The sequence below is a fragment of the Ahaetulla prasina genome, chromosome 2, assembly GCF_028640845.1.
Source record: "Ahaetulla prasina isolate Xishuangbanna chromosome 2, ASM2864084v1, whole genome shotgun sequence".
NCBI classification, from domain to species: domain Eukaryota; kingdom Metazoa; phylum Chordata; class Lepidosauria; order Squamata; family Colubridae; genus Ahaetulla; species Ahaetulla prasina.
The window spans coordinates 291,868,915-291,887,365 of NC_080540.1; the positions used below are offsets into that span (position 1 = coordinate 291,868,915).

Sequence of the window (18,451 nt, forward strand, 5' to 3'; positions counted from 1 at the left end):
ACACTGGAAGTTTTTAAGAAGTGACTGGACAACCATTTGTCTGAAAGGTGTAGGGCATTGATGGCTAACCTTTTTCTCGTAGTGTGCCTAAAGCGCCCACACGCGCATGCGATAGCAACGTGTGTGCCGGTAGCCATAATGCAGTGCACGCATCCCTGTGCGTATGCGCGCACAACCTCCATCTCACCCCGGTGCACGCGCGTGTGACCCCCACATGCTTACCCCACTCCCACATGCATGAGCACGTGACCCCCCCCCACTCTCACCCCACCCCGTGCATACACATGCGACCTCCTGTCCCCCCATTTTTGGCCTAGCAGGCCTCCCTGCAGCCTCCTGGGCCCAAAAACGGGCCGTGGTGGGGTGCAGGCCACTCCCCTCATGCCCCGTTTTGGGCCCAGCAGGCCTCCCTGCAGCCCCTCGCACTCCGTCCCTGTCCCCCACGCATGTGTGTGACCCCTACCCCCCTGCATGCGCACGATTCCCCATGCACTCCACCCCCTGTGCATCCCAAAAATCAGCAGGCTGGCAGGAGGCACATGCGTGCCCAGTGGAGCTGAGCTGGGCGACGGCTCACATGCCTGCAAAGAGGGCTCTGCGTGCCACTTGAGACACGGGTGCCATAGGTTCGCGATCACGGGTATAGGGTTTCCTGCTTGAGGCAGAGGATGGACTAAGGTAAAGGTAAAGGTTCCCCTTGCACATACGTGCTAATCGTTGCCGACTCCAGGGGGCGATGCTCATCTCCATTCCAAAGCCGAAGAGTCAGCACTGTCCGAAGACGTCTCCGTGGTCATGTGGCCGGCATGACTCAACGCCAAAGGCGCACGGAACACTGTTACGTTCCCACCAAAGGTGGTCCCTATTTTTTCTACTTGCATTTTTACGTGCTTTTGAAACTGATAGGTTGGCAGAAGCTGGGACAAGTACCGGGAAGCTCACCTCGTTATGCAGCACTAGGGATTCAAACCACTGAGCTGCCGACCTTTCGATCGACAAGCTCAACGTCTTAACCTCTGAGCCACCGAGTCCCATTCCAACCCCCTGTTATTCTGTTATTCATCCCCGTTAACTTGAAAAACTACATGTTTTACTTTCTCAGAACAAATAACTTTCCTCGCAAGGCACAAAAAGGGGTTTTGGTAATTGAGGTCATCTATTGCCTGACATAGTGTAAGCCGCCCTGAGTCTTTGGAGAAGGGCGGGATACAAATTAAAACATTATTATTATTATTATTATTATTATTATCAGCTGTAGTGTGACCCTTTGAAGCACTGCGGCAGTCATTTAAGGCATTTGCGTTTGCAGCTATATCACTACCGAGAGCTTCAGAGAAGAGGAACAGCGAGGCGTGGGCAGTGGGGGGGGCAGGGGTTTTTGCTACCGGTTCTCTGGACTACTCAAAATTTTCCCAACCGGTTCTGTGGGCGTGGCTTAATTGGTTGGGCGTGGCTTGGTGGTCAGGTAACTAAATGGGCATGGCCAATAATAATAAATAATAAAAATAATAAAGTATACAAAACTTGGGAGCGCACCGGTCTACCATCTTTAAAAATAGAGGCACTGGTCTACTAATTGCCTTTTTTTTGGGAGCACACTGGTCTATCTCCTTTAACAATAGAGGCACCGGTCTACTAATTGCCTTTTTTTGGGAGCGCACCGGTCTATCTTCTTTAAAAATAGAGGCACCGGTCTACTAGCCACCTACAGCGCTGATCAGCTGTAGTGTGACCCTTTGAAGCACCGCAGCAGTCATTTAAGGCATTTGCGTTTGCAGCTATATCACTACCGAGAGCTTCAGAGAAGAGGAACAGCGAGGCGTGGGCAGTGGGGGGGGCAGGGGTTTTTGCTACCGGTTCTCTGAACTACCCGCCCCCATCGCTACCGGATCACGGGATCTGGTCCAAACCGGGAGCATTTCACCCCTGATTTTGCCCTATGTTACGATCTTTCTTGCCACTGCTGTTAAGTGAATCACTATATAATCACTTAAGTTAGTCACACGCTTGGTAAGTGAATCTCGCTTCCCCATTCCCTTTGCCTCTCCGAAGGTCAGAAAAAACGATCGCGGGACTGCAGGATATGGCCAACCATCCTAAATATGAGTCGGTTGCTAAGCGTCCGAATTTTGGTCACATGACCAGAGGGATGCTTCTGTGGTCATAAGTGTGAAAAAGGATCCTAAGCGGAGGTGGTATTCAGCCGGTTCGCACCAGTTCGGGCAAACCGGTAGCGGCAATCGTGGGTAAGCCCGCCCCTCCCGCCCGGGCTCCAAGTCGTGCTATTTAGGCACGTTTTTTGACGCTGGGCGCACGCGTGGAAGGTGCGCAAGTGAGCAAAGTGGATGTGAGGAAGGCCAGGCACGTGCACGGACAGCGCGCGCGAAGCGTGCGTGTGGCGAACCAGTGGTAAAGGTAAGTGAAACCCACTCCTGATCCTAAGGCACTGTTTTCAGTGCGTTGTAACTTCGAGCGGTCACTAGATGAAGTGTTGTACATCGAGGACTGATGGTCTCTTTCATTAAGGAGACTGCCGGCAATTCAGAATGAAAAAGATTTGTGTGACGGCGTTTAAAATTTAATTTAAAAATATCATACCTGGAGGCCCGTATAGCAGAAGTCCCTTCCAAGGTGAAAGAATGCCTGTAAACAACTGTGGGTACTGTGGAAAGAAGAAGAAGAAGAAGAAGAAGGAGAAGGAGAAGGAGAAGGAGAAGAGGAGGAGGAGGAGGAGGAGGAGGAGGAGGAGGAGGAGGAGGAGGAGGAGGAGGAGGAAGACGAAGAAGAGGAGAAAGAAGGAGGAGGAGGAGAAGAAGAAGAGGAGGAAGAAGAGGAGGAGGAGGAGGAAGAGAAGGAGAAGAGGAGGAGGAGGAGGAGGAGAAGAAGAAGAGAGAAAGAAGAAGGAGGAGGAGAAGAAGAAGGAAGAAGAGGAGGAGGAAGAGGAGAAGGAGAAGGAGAAGAGGAGGAGGAGGAGGAGGAGGAAGAAGAAGAGGAGAAGAAGAGGAGGAGGAGAAGAAGAAGGGAAGAAGAGGAGGAGGAGGAGAAGAGGAGGAGAAGGAGAAGAGGAGGAGGAGGAGGAGGAGGAAGAAGAGGAGAAGAAGAAGGAGGAGGAGAAGAAGAAGGGAAGAAGAGGAGGAGGAGGAGGAGGAGAAGGAGAAGGAGAGGAGGAGAGGAGGAGGAGGAGGAGAAGAGGAGGAGGAAGAAGAAGAGGAGGAAGAAGAAGGAGGAGAAGAAGAAGGAGAAGAAGAGGAGGAGGAGGAGGAGGAGGAAGAAGAAGAGGAGAAGAAGAAGGAGGAGGAGAAGAAGAAGGGAAGAAGAGGAGGAGGAGGAGGAAGAAGAAGGAGAAGGAGAAGAGGAGGAGGAGGAGGAGGAGGAAGAAGAAGAAGAGGAGAAAGAAGGAGGAGGAGGAGAAGAAGAAGGGGAAGAAGAGGAGGAGGAGGAGGAAGAGGAGGAGAAGTAGGGGAAGAGGAGGAGGAGGAGGAGAAAGAAGGAGGAGGAAGAGGAGGAGGAGGAGGAAGAAGAAGAAGTATTTTCAATATCATCAATGATAGCTTGGAAAGAAGAATAAAGATTACGGATAGTCCTCAACTTACAACTATTTATTCCCTGACTGTTGTAAAGTTACGACAGCACTGAAAAGTGACTTACGACTGCTCCTCGCTCTTACAACCGTCGCATCATCTGCGCTATCACACGATCAAAATTCAGGGGTTTTGGCAACTGGCATGTATTTACAACTATGGCAAGTGTCCCAGGGTCGTGTGATCACCGCTTGCAACCTTCCCAGACGGCTTCTGGTGAGCAAAGTCAACGGGGGAAGCCAGATTTGCTCGACGACCATGTGACTCACTTAACAACTGCAGTGACTTGCATAACAATCGGGGCAACAAAGGTTGTAAAATCAGAGGTGACTCACTTAACGGCTGCCTTGCTTAGCAACGTAAATTTGGGGCCCAACTGTGGTCGTACGTCAAGAACTAGCTGTACAATTCAGCCCAGAATTTCCATGGCTCAGAAATTTGTTAAGTGAGTTTTGCTCCGTTTCACGACTTTTCTTGCCACGTTTGTTAAGTGAATCACTGCGACTGCTAAGTTAGTGACGCGATTGTTAAGTGAATCCAGCTTTCCCGTTGACTTGTCGGACCTTCTCAAAAGAGGATCACATGACCCCCCCCGGGACGCTGCAACCGTCATAAATATGAGGCAGTTGTGCAGCATCCGTACATAAATCACACAACCATGGGGATGCTACAAGTGGTCGTAAGTGTGAAAAATAGTCCTCATGTCCCTTTTTTTTTTCAGGGCCGTCGTAACTTCCAACGGTCACTAAATGAACTTGCTGTAAGTCGAGAACCAACTGTGTGTCTCAGCCACGAGAACAGAGGCCACTTGTGTGACTTTTGAAAAGGTGGTTCAGAAGCTGCTCCTTACCCTGATGGGATACACAACAGCTTCCTTGACCAACCGCTTGGCTGCGTCAAGTCCGATGATGCAATTCCACTTGACGTTGGGGTTGTGAAGGTAGATATCCTGCAAGACATGGTTTGATCTTCTTAAAAACAGGCCTCCCATTTTCCCTCTGCAAGCATAACAAACACGCAGCAAAATAAGCTCGGACGTGCCGTAAAAATTACAGGGGAAAAGCCGCAGTGTGGCTCAGGCTGTAAGAAGCCTGTTTTAAAACACAGCTGCCTGCAATTACTGCAGGTTCTAGTCCCACCAGGCCCAAGGTTGACTCAGCCTTCCATCCTTTATAAGGTAGGTAAAATGAGGACCCAAATTGTTGGGGGGGGCAATAAGTTGACTTTGTAAATATACAAATAGAATGAGACTATTGCTTAACATAGTGTAAGCCGCCCTGACTCTTCGGAGAAGGGCGGGATATAAATGTAAACAAAAAAACAAAAAAAGCACGACAAAGAACAGACGATTTATGCGGCTGCCATTATGGGGGAACAGAAGGGAAGAGTCAGCTGCGGCTTAACATGCCTTCAAGGATAATGGCTTCCTGTCATAAAGCGAAACAATATTGGCAAAAAATTAAATTACAAACAGAAGAAATTATAAATCAACATATAGAAATGAGACCAGAAACATTTTTACTGGGAATAATTCCAGGCTCATATGAAAAAGAAATACGGTATTTAATGATCCACATAGTTACCGCAGCACAAACAGTCTACGCACAGAACTGGAAAAAATAACGATATACCATCTGAAGACAATGTAATTAGAAAAATCATGGAATGTGCAGAAATGGACAAGCTTATGAAGGAGATACAAGAAAAAGAGGAAACAGAATATTATTTAGTATGGGAGAGATGGTATAAATGGTTGGAGGAAAAGTTGGGGGGAGAAGTGCAAGGAAAGATTAAATAACAGCTAAACTAGGAGTAGAAATAGAAGAACAAATGGGAAGAAACAGAAACTGTGGAAAGGAAACTGGGTACACGTATATATCTAAGTATATATGTAAATAAAATAATTAGAATAATATAATAATTATAGTGATATACATATGATATATTAGAAATATATGCATAGAAGATACATTAGGGTAAGAGAGAGAAAATGTATAAGTATTGATCACCGACGCGAAACTGTTGAAAAGAAGAAAGTGTCAATATTTCTTTTTGGTTTTTGTGTTGTTGTTTTTTTAAAAAAATGTTTAATAAAAATTATTTAAAAAAAAAAAAAGAATAATGGCTTTTTGCAAAAGATTTCCCATTAGTACTTCTTGTTCTTAGAAGAAACAATACAAGAAAGTACATGGGTACATGTTTTACAAAGGTAGTACAAATCTGTTTTGGAGGTTGCAAAGGTTTCAGGATTTTCAGGGATGCAGCTTATTGAATTCTTGTTGTGTCTGCGCCTCCCAAGCCGGGCCCCCTGCCAGAAAGTGACTTGGAAAATGAGGGGGAAGGGCCATCAGGACTTACCTCTGGAGCACCGGCTTCCCTGGCTCAGTTCCAGAAGCCAGAGGCAGGCCAGGTGGAGGAGATAATGAGGCTTCCTTCCCCTGACTCTTCCCCCCCCAGGCCACGCCTTCAGACCCGGCTGATGGCAATCAGGCCTGGCTGGACCCTAGGTTTCATAGGCAGGAGAGGCGGGAACAACAGAAGCAGGGGAGGGGCAGGCCTAGGAAGTGCTGAGTCATGGAGCCACACCCCACAGGATATAAAAGGCAGCAAGAGCTGGTGTGTCTCTTTGTATCAGGCAAATCCACGGATTGATTAGAGCTGAAGGATGTGACTCACCAGTGTCTTGGCAGCTAACGAGGGCTCTTGGCAGACGCTGGCTCTTTTGCTGCCAGAGCTGATGAGAGCCGGCTAATTAAGCCATCGTTCAGATGGAGGCGAGGAGGACATAACACTTACACGCATGCGCACAGCTTAAAAAATGCAGCTAAATAGGATGGCATAACGCTGTGGCGGGGGCAGCCACCCACAGATCGCAGTACCGGTTTGCCCAAACTGGTCCGAACCGGCTGAATCCCACTGCCCTGAACTTACATAAGAATGTGGGGCTCAGGCAAGAAAGGTCTCTATTGATGTCCCTCCTGTGTCTTCTGCTTGACTTTCAATATCAAGATGGACAGTAGGCTTAGTCCCTCATTGAATGCGGCTGGAGTTTAACAACCATCCTTAGTCTGATAATGAAAACTCACCTTGCTGACAATCGTTGCAAGTTCCCGCATTTCAGCTGTCATCCCAAGCAAAGCGCCCAAAGGTTTTAACAGTCGTTCCTAGAAACGTGGAAAACATACACTGGTGGCAGAAAATACTTTGTCTCCTGCTCTGTCTATTGCAGGGGTCTCCAACCTTGGTCCCTTTAAGACTTGTGGACTTCAACTCCCAGAGTTCCTCAGCCAGCTTTGCTGGCTGAGGGACTCTGGGAGTTGAAGTCCACAAGTCTTAAAGGGACCAAGGTTGGAGACCCCTGGCCTATTGTTAGCTTCCATTCACCTATCCAAAAGACCTATATGGTAGTCCTCAACTTACAAGTTCACTTAGTGACCATTCAAAGTTACAATGGCACCGAAACAGTGACTTATGAACGTTTTTTACACTAATGACTGTTGTGACATCCCCATGGCCATGTGATCAAAATTCAAACGCTTGACAAGTGGTTCATACTTATGACGGTTGCAGTGTGATCCCCTTTTGGGACCTTCTGACAAGCAAAGTCAATGGGGAAACCAGATTCACTTAACAACCGGGTTACTAACTTAGCAACCGCAGCGATTCACTTAACAAGTGTGGCAAGAAAAGTCAATAAAATGGGGCAAAACTCATTTAACAAATTTCTCACTTAGCATCATAAATGTCGGGCTCAATTTTGGTCATAAGACGAGGACTACCCATAATTGGGGAAGAAAGACAGATGCAAATTTGAGAAGTGTTATGAGGCAAAACTGGATTCAGTTAATGCAGATCTCCAGGGGTAAAATCCAGCAGGTTCTGACAGGTTCTGGAGAACCGGTAGTGGAAATTTTGAGCAGTTTGGAGAATCGGCAAATACCACTTCTGGCTGGCCCCAGAGTGGGGTGGGAATGGGGATTTTGCAATATCCTCCCCTCCAGGAGTGGGGAGGGAATGGAGATTTGGCAATATCCTTCCCCAAGCCACACCCACCAAGCCACACCACACTCACAATTCATGCCCACAGAACTGGTAGTAAAAAAAATTTGGATTTCACCACTGCTCCTGACCCTTTTTTCCTAAGCAGTGCTTTTTCTCCTTCAAAATATGGGCCTCTGGTGGCTCAACAGACTAATGCAGTCTGTTATTAACACAGCTGCTTGCAATTACTGCAAGTTCAAGTCCCACCAGGCCCAAGGTTGACTCAGCCTTCCATCCTTTATAAGGTAGGTAAAATGAGGACCCAGATTGTTGGGGGCAATAAGTTGACTTTGTATATAATATACAAATGGATGAAGACTATTGCTTAACACAGTGTAAGCCGCCCTGAGTCTTCGGAGAAGGGAGGGATATAAATTCAAATAATTAAAAAAAGCAAACGTTATTTGGCCATTCCAATTAATTTGGGGAAATTATTTAAGCGTGAACGTCATACTCTCATTTTACAAAGATGCAAAGTAGAATATTCTGGTTTTAGATGCTGGGAAACATTCTCACGCAGCAACAGTTCTGAGCGGAGTTTTTTTTTATTTCTAATTGAAAGAATTGTTTCCAAAGGACTAATGCCTTTTGCCAGCTCTTGGTTAGAAAGAACGTCACTCACCGAAGGATCTGGATTGCAGTTAAAGCTGTGTAAGGAGATTTCACTGGATGTTCCTTTGATAGCATCCTGAATCAGCCCACGGAAGTCAATGATTTGGCCCTGCAGGAGAAGCAAACACCATTTGCTCAGCCTGAATTCTTGGAGACACCAAACAAGACAGACACAGACGTCAACGGATACCAGATTTTTCGGACTAAAAGACACACCTTTCCCCCCGCTAAAGGGGGTGAAAATTTGGGTGCGTCTTATACATCAAATGTAGCCCCGCCCACCCACTGCCCCCCACCCTTTGGCCTCTGCCTCCCAGCAATTTACCTCCTTGCAGCAAGCAGCAACAGCCCATTTCAGCTTCAGCACAGCCTAATTAGCCCAAGTTGATCGGCCTCCCGACTCTCAGCTGTTTCATCAGGCTGCAGGGATTGCCATGGCCTATTGCTGCGCGCGCCTCTGCTGCTTGCTGCAAGGAGGTAAATTGCTGGGAGCAGATTTTTTTCTTCGTCTTGTGCTAATCAAGCTATGCTGAAAACGAAAATGAAACTAAAGCAGGCTATTTGCTGTTTGCTGCAAGGAGGCAAGATTGCTGGGGGGCAGAGGCAGATTTCTTTTTCTTGTTTTCCTCACCAAAAAAGGTAGGTGTGTCTTATAGTCTGGAGTGTCTTATACTCCGAAAGATATCGTAATTAGAACAGCAGAAAAAACAATTGCTATCAACCTGCCTTCCATTGAGGACTTGTATACTGCAGGAGTCAAAAAGAGGGCTGTGAAAATATCTACAGACCCCTCCCCTCCTGGAGGGCATTGCACACCAGAAAAACTAGACACAAGGACAGGTTTTTTCCCCATGCCATCACTCTGCTAAACAACTAATTCCCACAACACTGTCAAACTATTTAGTAAGGCTGTGTCACTATTATTCTTCTCATCTTTCCTATTACTTATCTCCTTATCTTCTTAGAACTTTGTTGCTTGTATCTTTATGATTTATATTTTCTTATGTAGTTTCCTAATACAATTCATGACTATCACTAAGTGTTATATCTTATGATTCATGATGAATGTATTTTTATGATGACTGTAATCATGATTTATCACTTATAGCTTTTACGTACAATGAGAGCTCTTGCACCGAAGTCAAATTCCTTCTGTGTTCCAACACAATTGGCCAATAAAAATTCTGTTCTGTTCTGTTCTGTTCTGTTCTACTATAGAGTAGAGTAGAGCAGAACAGAACAGAACAGAACAGAACAGAATAGAATTTTTATTGGCCAACTGTGCTATCTCTACTTTATTCTGCAATGAGCCAAAAATATATCAAGCTAAACCAGAGGAAAAAACGTCTATTGATTTCAAAGGCCAGAGATGATCATCTAATGTTTCTCAACTTTAGCAACTTCAAGTATGTTTACAAATACAGGCAGCCTCGACTTACAACAGTTCATTTACTGACTGTTCAAACTTACAATGGAACTGAAAAAAGCGACTGTTATGACCGTTTTTCTCACTTATTGAGAAAAGTGAGAAAGAATCTCCTTGGACATGCGATTTACATTCAGATGCTTGAGAACCGGCTCACATTTATGATGGTTGGCAGTATCCCGGGGTCACGTGATCCCCTTTTGTGACCTTCTGACCAGCAAAGCCGATAGAGAAGCCAGAGTCACTTAACCATGGTGTTACTAATTTAACAACTGGAGTGATTCACTTAACAAATGTGTCGTCAAATGGGGCAAAACTCACTTAGCAAATTTCTTGCTTAGCAACCTAAAATTTTGGGCTCAATTGTGGTCGTAATTTGAGGACTATCTATACAATTTGAGGATTGTAGGTCTTTGGTTATTCGGGTTTTCTCCCGCGTAAAATTGGAAGTGTCTTGGCGACGTTTCGACAAAGTCTCATTCGTCATCTTCAGGCTTCAGCTTCGTGCTTCTGGGAGCAATGAAGAAGCATGAAGCTGAAGCCTGAAGATGACGAATGAGACTTCGTCGAAACGTCGCCAAGACACTTCCGATTTTACGCGGGAGAAAACCCGAATAACCAAAGACCTACATACAAACACCCGCGAAAACCTCAGAAAACAATTTGAGGATTATCTATACATTAAACGACGCTCAAGATGTCTACAAGTCTTTGCCCTTGGACACCTTAATGTTACATAAGACCCTTAATGTTTGTAAGATTTTGACTAACTCTTTTAGAATGAGGGCCTTCTCCACCTCCTTTGTGGATTGCAGATACATTTAAACCAAATTCCGATGCCACCCGACTTAAAGGACCTTCATCCTCCTGAATGGGAAAAAAGAAATATTCTGAACTTAGTGAGAGCCAGTTTGGTCTAGCGATTAAGGTACAAGGTTACAAAGTGGGAGACCATGAGTTCAAGTCCCATCTTAGCAATGTAAACCGGCTGGGTGACTTTGGGCCAATCACCAGGAGAACATGTGTTCTAGTCCCGCCTTAGCTATGAAAGCCAGTTGGGAGACTTTGGGCCAATCACCAGGAGGCTTTGAGTTCTAGTTCTGCCTTAGCCATGAAAGCCAGCTGGGAGACTCTGGGCCAGTCACTCTCTCCCAGCTCAACTCACCTCACAGGGTTTTTATTGTGGGAAAACAGGAAAAAGGTGCATTGGATATATTCACCACCTTGAGTTATATTATTATTATTTACTTTATTCATTAGACATGAAACTCAGTCAACTGAACATTTAAAAAGGCATCACAAATACCACTGACAGGAGCTAACGGTTGATACGGGTTGCTGCCAGCATCTTAGGTATCAACCATGTTCTGAGTAGTGCAGTTTTTTGCAGTTCCACTGGTGTTATTGCAATAAGCTGTAATATCTTGATGTGTTCTGTAAAATTCTTGGACATGGTACCAAGTGCCCCGATGACAATGGGTATCACTGTTATGTGTTTCATCCATAACCGTGTAGTTTCGATGGCCAGGTCGTGATATTTCATGATTTTTTTCCAGTTCTTTTTCTTCGATTCTGGCATCTCCTGGTACAGCGATGTCAATAAATTGCACGTTTTGATTTTCGACAACTCTGATATCTGGTGTGTTGTGTTCCAAGTGACGATCCGTCTGTATTCGACAGTCCCACAAGATCTTCAGCTTCTCATTTTATATAACTTTTTCCACTTTATGCTCCCACTTTATGTCCCACTTTTTGGATACAGGTTGTTGTTGTTATTGATAATAATTTGTCAAAAATAAGATGGTGAAGATGTTGTGGGACTTTCGAATACAGACGGATCATCATTTGGAACACAACACGCCAGATATCAGAGTTGTCGAAAACCGAAATGTACAATTTATTAACATCGCGGTACCAGGAGATGCCAGAGTCGAAGAAAAAGAACTGGAAAAATATCATGAAGTATCGCGACCTGACCATCGAAACTACAAGGCTATGGATGAAACATGTAACAGTGATACCCATTGTCATCGGGGCACTTGGTACCATGTCCAAGAATTTTATAAAACACATCGAGAAACTGCAGCTTCCTGCAATAACACCAGCGGAACTGCAAAAAACTGTGCTACTCGGAACATTTTATATATAAGAAGATACTTGGTTGATACCTAAGATGCTGGCAGTGACCCGGATCAACCATTAGCACCAGTCAATGGTATTTGTGACACATTTTAAATATCCAGTTGACTGAGTTTCATGTTAAATGAATAAAAGAGATAATCGTATCCCAAGTCCTTGGTAAGAATTCGATAGCTAAACAAAAATGCCAAAACCAGTCTAAACATATGGCTGACTGTGTGAATAATAATAATAATAATAATAATAATAATAATAATAATAATAATAATAATAATAATAATAATAATAATAATAATAGATACAGTTGACTGAGTTTCATGTTTAATGAATAAAAGAGATAAAAATAGATTAAAAATAAATACAATAATAAATATTTTAAAAATATTACTTCACAGGCAGGTAGTCCTTGACTTGGAAGAAGGTGTGTTGGATACATTCACCACCTTGAGTTATTCGAAAAAATAATAATAAATATCGGATACAAATAAATAAAATAGTAAATAATTTTAAAATATTGCTTCATAGGCAGGTAGTCCTCGACTTGCAACCATTCGTTTAGTGACCGTTCAACAGCCCTGAAAAACGTTCTCATGCCTAAGACTGTCATAGCATCCCCAGAAGTCAGGTGATCAAAATTCGGGCACGTATTTATGACGGTCGCAGCGTCCACCGACAGCCATTGGTGACTTTCCGAGCTGGCTTCTCACAAGTGAAAGCAGTAAACAAACGAAAAGGAGATTTACCTGCTTTGAGTTTTCTTTGAGCTCTGTTACTTTTTTGGGTGATATTTTGGACTGGGGTCTCCCCTGATGTTGGCTAATCTTGGGAAGATTCCGGCATGTGCCGCTGGGGGCCCTAGATGGGAAAAATGGAATTTAGTTGAGGACATTTCTTGAAGCGGAAAAGATTTGAGGCCTGGTCATAGACTCTGTGTGTATGTGTGTGCACGCGCACGCTGTCAGTTAAAGTCCCAGCGGTTGCCACAAGAGGGTAATAAAAGCCCCTCCCTTTAAATGTCTATGGAGATTTTCAGTCATCCAGGCCATGTTTGTCCCAAAGGATATACATGCAGTGAGCCATATGCAGATCTGTACGCTGGGGAAACGAAACAACCACTTCATAAACGCGTGGCACAACACAGGAGAACAAACCCATCAGGGCTAGATTCAGCAGTCCATCTGTAGTTGAAAAACAAAGGCCACTCTTTTGAAGACAGCAAAGTCCACATTTTTGGACAGAGAGGATCGCTGGTTTGAAAGAGGGGTCAAAGAGGCCATCTGTGTCCAAATTGAACATTATTTACGGGACCGCCTGCTGCTACCGAATACCTCTCACCGACCCGTGTGCTCTCACAGAGAGGGACTCCTCAGGGTGCCGTCGGCGCGACAGTGTCGTCTGGCGACGCCCAGGGGAAGGGCCTTCTCTGTGGGGGCTCCCGCCCTCTGGAACGAACTCCCCCCAGGACTCCGTCAACTTCCGGACCTCCGAACCTTTCGTCGCGAGCTTAAAACTCACTTATTCATCTGCGCTGGACTGGGTTAGTTTTTAAATTTATGGGTTTTTAATGGGTTTTTATCCCAAATTTTTAATCCTGGCCAATTTAATAAGTTTTTTAATTGTATTTTAATCGTATTTATAGTGTATTATTGTGTATTTTTTATCTGGCTGTGAACCGCCCTGAGTCCTTCGGGAGAAGGGCGGTATAAAAATTTAAATAATAAATAAATAAATAAATAAACAGCCCTCTCTCAACCGAGCGGGAAGGATTACAACATTATTTATCTCCAGTCTACAACATAGCCCTTTCAAGAGTTCCAAGAAGGCTACACACCCATTTGCACCACTCAAAGTGACCCTGTGGACACAAACCACCAAGTGGCCTCAATGACTTTCTAAAAGGATGGAAATGACCAGCTGTCTGCAAGGGGTATAAATCCTTCCATTCCTCACCATCCGGCCAAAGCTAAAGAAGCTTCCTGGATGAGAAGCAAAATATCTTCAAAGAAAAAAACCAGAAAGTCCAGTTGCCTCTTGAAAAAAGCACTTTTGGGACTCCTCCCTTTAATATTTTTCTTTTCTTTTAACAATCCTGTAATCCCTTTCCTCCGGTTGGAGTTGGGGAGACTGAGCAGAGCTTGAGCTGGATTCCCTTCCTGACACTTATAGGGAGCTCCAGCAGATATTTTCCCGTTGCACCCAGAAAAATATCTGCCGCTAAGTAAGATTGAACTCACAGCCTCGATTGTGAGGCAAAAGCTCCACCTCTATGGCACCATGCCACTCCCCTCCCCTAATGTAAATTATATTCCTATCAATTTGTAGAGGGATATGCAGGTAATCTTGATGAAAGTGGATAAGAGGCCTGAAAGAAAATTGGAGAAACTCCTTGGACAAGGAGAAGGTGTGAAAAAGAAATTCAGAATAATGCCACCTCAATTCTATGTTTATAAACAGGGCAGAGGGAAACGCTGATGATTCTGTTATTATACAGAACAATAAATTAGCACTCTTGGAATCCTTGCAATGACAGTTTCCTGATCTGGACTACCTTGAAGCAGGGGTGAAATGCTTCCCGTTTGGACCGGCTCGCCCAATCCAGTAGCGATGGCGGTGGGTGGTTCGGAGAACCGGTAGCAAAAATCCTTGCCCGCCCATGCCCAGCTGAGCCACGCGATCGTCAGAGCCTTTTTTTTTACTTTTAAAAGCATTTTTTTACAACCTCTTTCGCCAAAGAGGTGGTAAGAAAATGCTTTTAAAAGATTAAAAAAAAGGTTCTGATGATCACAGCTGAGCTGCCTGATCATCAGAGGCTTTTTTTTTACTTTTAAAAGCATTTTTTTACAACCTCTTTCGCCAAAGAGGTGGTAAGAAAATGCTTTTAAAAGATTAAAAAAAAGGTTCTGATGATCACAGCTGAGCTGCCTGATCATCAGAGGCTTTTTTTTTACTTTTAAAAGCATTTTTTCTACAACCTCTTTCGCCAAAGAGGTGGTAAAAGATTAAAAAAAGGTTCTGATGATCACAGCTGAGCTGCCTCATCATCAGAGGCTTTTTTTTAACTTTTAAAAGCATTTTTTCTACAACTTCTTCCGCAGAATAGGTTATTAAAAAATGATTTTAAAAGGATAAAAAAAAGGCTTTGACGATCCAAGCTGAGCTACCTGATCATCAAAGGCTTTTTTTTTTACTTTTAAAAGCATTTTTTCTACAACCTCTTTGGATGAATAGGTTGTAAAAACAATGCTTTTAAAAGGTAAAAAAAGGCTCTGACGATCACAGCTGATCTGTGTGATTGTCAGAGCCTTTTTTTTAAACTTTTAAAAGCATTTTTTTACAACCTCTTCTGCCGAATAGGTTGTAGAAAAAATGCTTTTAAAAGGTAAAAAAAAAGATTGCATGCCACAGCTGATCACCGCCCGCATGCTGTTCTACTTACCCCATGCCTTCTTTTGGCGTGCACTGCATGTGCGCGCACCTCGCATTTGGTGCGCGGTGCACACCGCGCATGCATTAAACCAGTTCAGATTTCACCATTGCTTTACATATACCAGATATAAAAGGGATGCAGCAAAGCTGTCATCATTTTAACTTTTTTTTTACCTCCATGCAGATGCTCCCAATAAAAGCTCCATAGACCCAGGCACCTCACTCTCCTATTTAGATTGCAACTCTGTGCTACAGGCAGGACTGGTTTTAAGAGATTCAAAGACATCAGTTTATCCAAAATAATGCAAAGTAAGACTGGATAGCTTGGCTCAAAATGTCTCATCTTGATTCAGCCACTTAATTTCTAAAGCACACTTGAAACATTTCTTTTAACCAAGTGGGTCTTAATAGTTTTGAACCAGGTTACCCGACAAAAAGGTTACCCAAGCCTTAAGACAGGGGTAGTCAACCTTTTTATACCTACCGCCCGCTTTTGTATCTCTGTTAGTAGTAAAATTTTCTAACCGCCCACCGGTTCCACAGTAATGCGCCGTCTATCATCGTCGGCGCATGCCTCTCGCGCATCGTGGATTGGGTTTGGTGGGGGTGGCGCCGGCTACCAGCTCTGCTTGTCTGTTACAGCTAGGTGGTGTGGGGGGAGATGCCCAAGCTATTCTGGGATGGGGCTCTTTTGTTTGCAGTCGCACTATAGCGCCATTTAGTTTCACTTACATTTTTTTTAATTTACATTTATATCCCGCCCTTCTTCGAAGACTCAGGGCGGCTTACAGTGTATAAGGCAATAGTCTCATTCTATTTGTATATTTTTACAAAGTCAACTTATTGCCCCCCCAACAATCTGGGTCCTCATTTTACCTACCTTATAAAGGATGGAAGGCTGAGTCAACCTTGGGCCGGGCTTGAACCTGCAGTAATTGCAGGCTACTGTGTTCTAATAACAGGCTCTAACAGCCTGAGCTATTCCGGCCTGAACTAAACTTATTCGCAGGCGATACAAATAATATATTTTCAGAAATTTAAATTGTCACGGGGAATTTTAGGAAAACCTAATGAAAATGTTTTTAAATAATGCTATGATTTTTTTTTAAAGTCAATTAAATTAAAAAAAAGGAAAGTGCTTCAGTATCGGACAAAACCCCTACCGCCCACCATGAAGGCTGGAACGCCCACTAGTGGGCGGTAGGGACCAGGTTGACTACCACTGCATTAAGATCTACTACCCTGTTTCCCTGAAAATAAGACATCCCCTGATAATAAGCCCAATCGGGCTTTTGAGCACATGCGCTAAAATAAGCCTCCCCCCGAAAATATTTAAACACAGAGCTGGAAATCGGGTAAGATGGCAAGAGGAGCCCCATCTTGCTCCACGCGCCCCAAAATAATAAGACCTCCTCGAAAATAAGGCCAAGCGCTTATTTCGGTGTGCAAAAAAATATAAGACAGGGTCTTATTTTTGGGGAAACAAGGGTATGCTCTACACTCAAGATGGTTTATGCTCTGCTGAGATACTCAGGATGACAGACCGGCATGGAAAGGTAGAAAACAGAGGCTTCGTTTTGGCAAAGACTTTGCCAGATCCTTCCATCTTCTGTGTCAGTTACAGCATTTTTTTCTTACCCCAAATCCTTTTTAGTTGCTGGTGCAGTTTCATTCAGGTTTTAAAGCCTGTGTGTTTTATTATTCTATTTTGTGTTGCTTCCCCAACATTAAGATAACTCATCAACAGAGAACATTTCAATGTTCTCTCATGAATCACTTTCGTTTCCTTCTACTGCAATTCTGCATTATTCGCAATACCAGAGGTGTTCATAAGACTGTGTGTGAAAAAAATGAAAACTACTATCCATCCATCTGTCCGTCCGTCCGTCCGTCCGTCCGTCCGTCCGTCTGTCTATCTGTCTATCTATCTATCTATCTATCTATCTATCTATCTATCTATCTATCTATCTATCTATCTATCTATCTATCTATCTATCATATTTATCTATATTTATCTATCTATCATATTTATATCTATCTATTTTTCTCATATCTAATCATATTTATCTATTATATTTATGATATTTATCTATCTATCATATCTATCATATTTATTTATCTATCTATATCTATCTATCATATCTATCTATCATATTTATCTATCATATCTATCTATCCATCCATCCATCCATCCATCCATCATCTATCCATCTATCATCTATCTAGCCATCTATATCTATCTATCTATCTATCTATCTATCTATCTATCTATCTATCTATCTATCTATCATATTTATCTATATTTATCTATCTATCATATTTATATCTATCTGTTTATCTATCATATCTATCTAATCTATCAATCATACTTATCTATCATATTTATGATATTTATCTATCTATCATATCTATCTATCTATCATATTTATCTATCATATCTATCTATCCATCCATCCATCCATCCATCCATCCATCCATCCATCATCTATCTAGCCATCTATAATCAATCAATCTATCTATCTATCTATCTATCTATCTATCTATCTATCTATCTATCTATCTATCTATCTATCTATCTCCCTACCTACCTATCTACCCATCCATCCATCCATCCATCCATTTATCCATCCACAAGACTTAACACATTGAATGCAACACCATTTGCATTTCAGAAATGGGGGGAAATTAAATGAATCAATAAATGTGGCTACTAAAGAATTATTGCCTAATTCCATCCAGCAGCTACATTTCTCTTACCTTTTTGTTTTCCCTCCACTTCTTGATTTATTGTCTGCTGTGGAAGGGGAGAAAGACAGCAGTTAAAAGTTTTTAAAAAAGAAACTATTACTCTGAACAGAAGCAAAGGTGTTCTCAAATTTGTGTTACACTCTGGTTTCCGGGTTATTGGACTGAGTGGCCTCCACTACAGCATTCCTACAGGAGTTTAGAAAGAAAAGATCAACATTTATTCCAGATGAATATTATAAGGAACTTGGACTGTATGCAGTAAAAATCCAGAAAGAACCTGTTAGACCTTGCTCAAAGCAAACACAAATGCAAAGGAGCTGACAGGAAAGGAGTTCAATTATATCATTGTTTCCCAAACTTAGCACGTGTGCACTTCGAGTCCCAGAATTCCACCGCCATTATTACTAAGAATCCTGGAAGCTGAAATCCACACATGTAATAATGGGAAATATTTGACTAAATGATCTTCAAGGTCCCT

The 18,451-nt window shown here is 43.3% G+C and overlaps 1 protein-coding gene across 3 annotated transcripts in view; it reads right to left on the bottom strand.

The window, feature by feature from the left end:
• KATNAL2 (katanin catalytic subunit A1 like 2) overlaps nucleotides 1-18,451 on the bottom strand; it is a 56,825-nt gene that overhangs the window by 16,464 nt on the left and 21,910 nt on the right. For 2 of the 3 annotated variants that reach the window (XM_058171064.1, XM_058171066.1), the window contains 7 exons: nucleotides 17,983-18,019; nucleotides 12,543-12,654; nucleotides 10,432-10,527; nucleotides 8,245-8,343; nucleotides 6,668-6,745; nucleotides 4,432-4,530; nucleotides 2,599-2,662 (listed from right to left, as the gene is read on the bottom strand). In XM_058171064.1, coding sequence (XP_058027047.1) covers nucleotides 2,599-2,662; nucleotides 4,432-4,530; nucleotides 6,668-6,745; nucleotides 8,245-8,343; nucleotides 10,432-10,527; nucleotides 12,543-12,654; nucleotides 17,983-18,019 — 585 coding nt within the window. The remainder of the gene's footprint in view (nucleotides 1-2,598; nucleotides 2,663-4,431; nucleotides 4,531-6,667; nucleotides 6,746-8,244; nucleotides 8,344-10,431; nucleotides 10,528-12,542; nucleotides 12,655-17,982; nucleotides 18,020-18,451) is intronic. The other variant, XM_058171065.1, reaches the window with a different exon arrangement.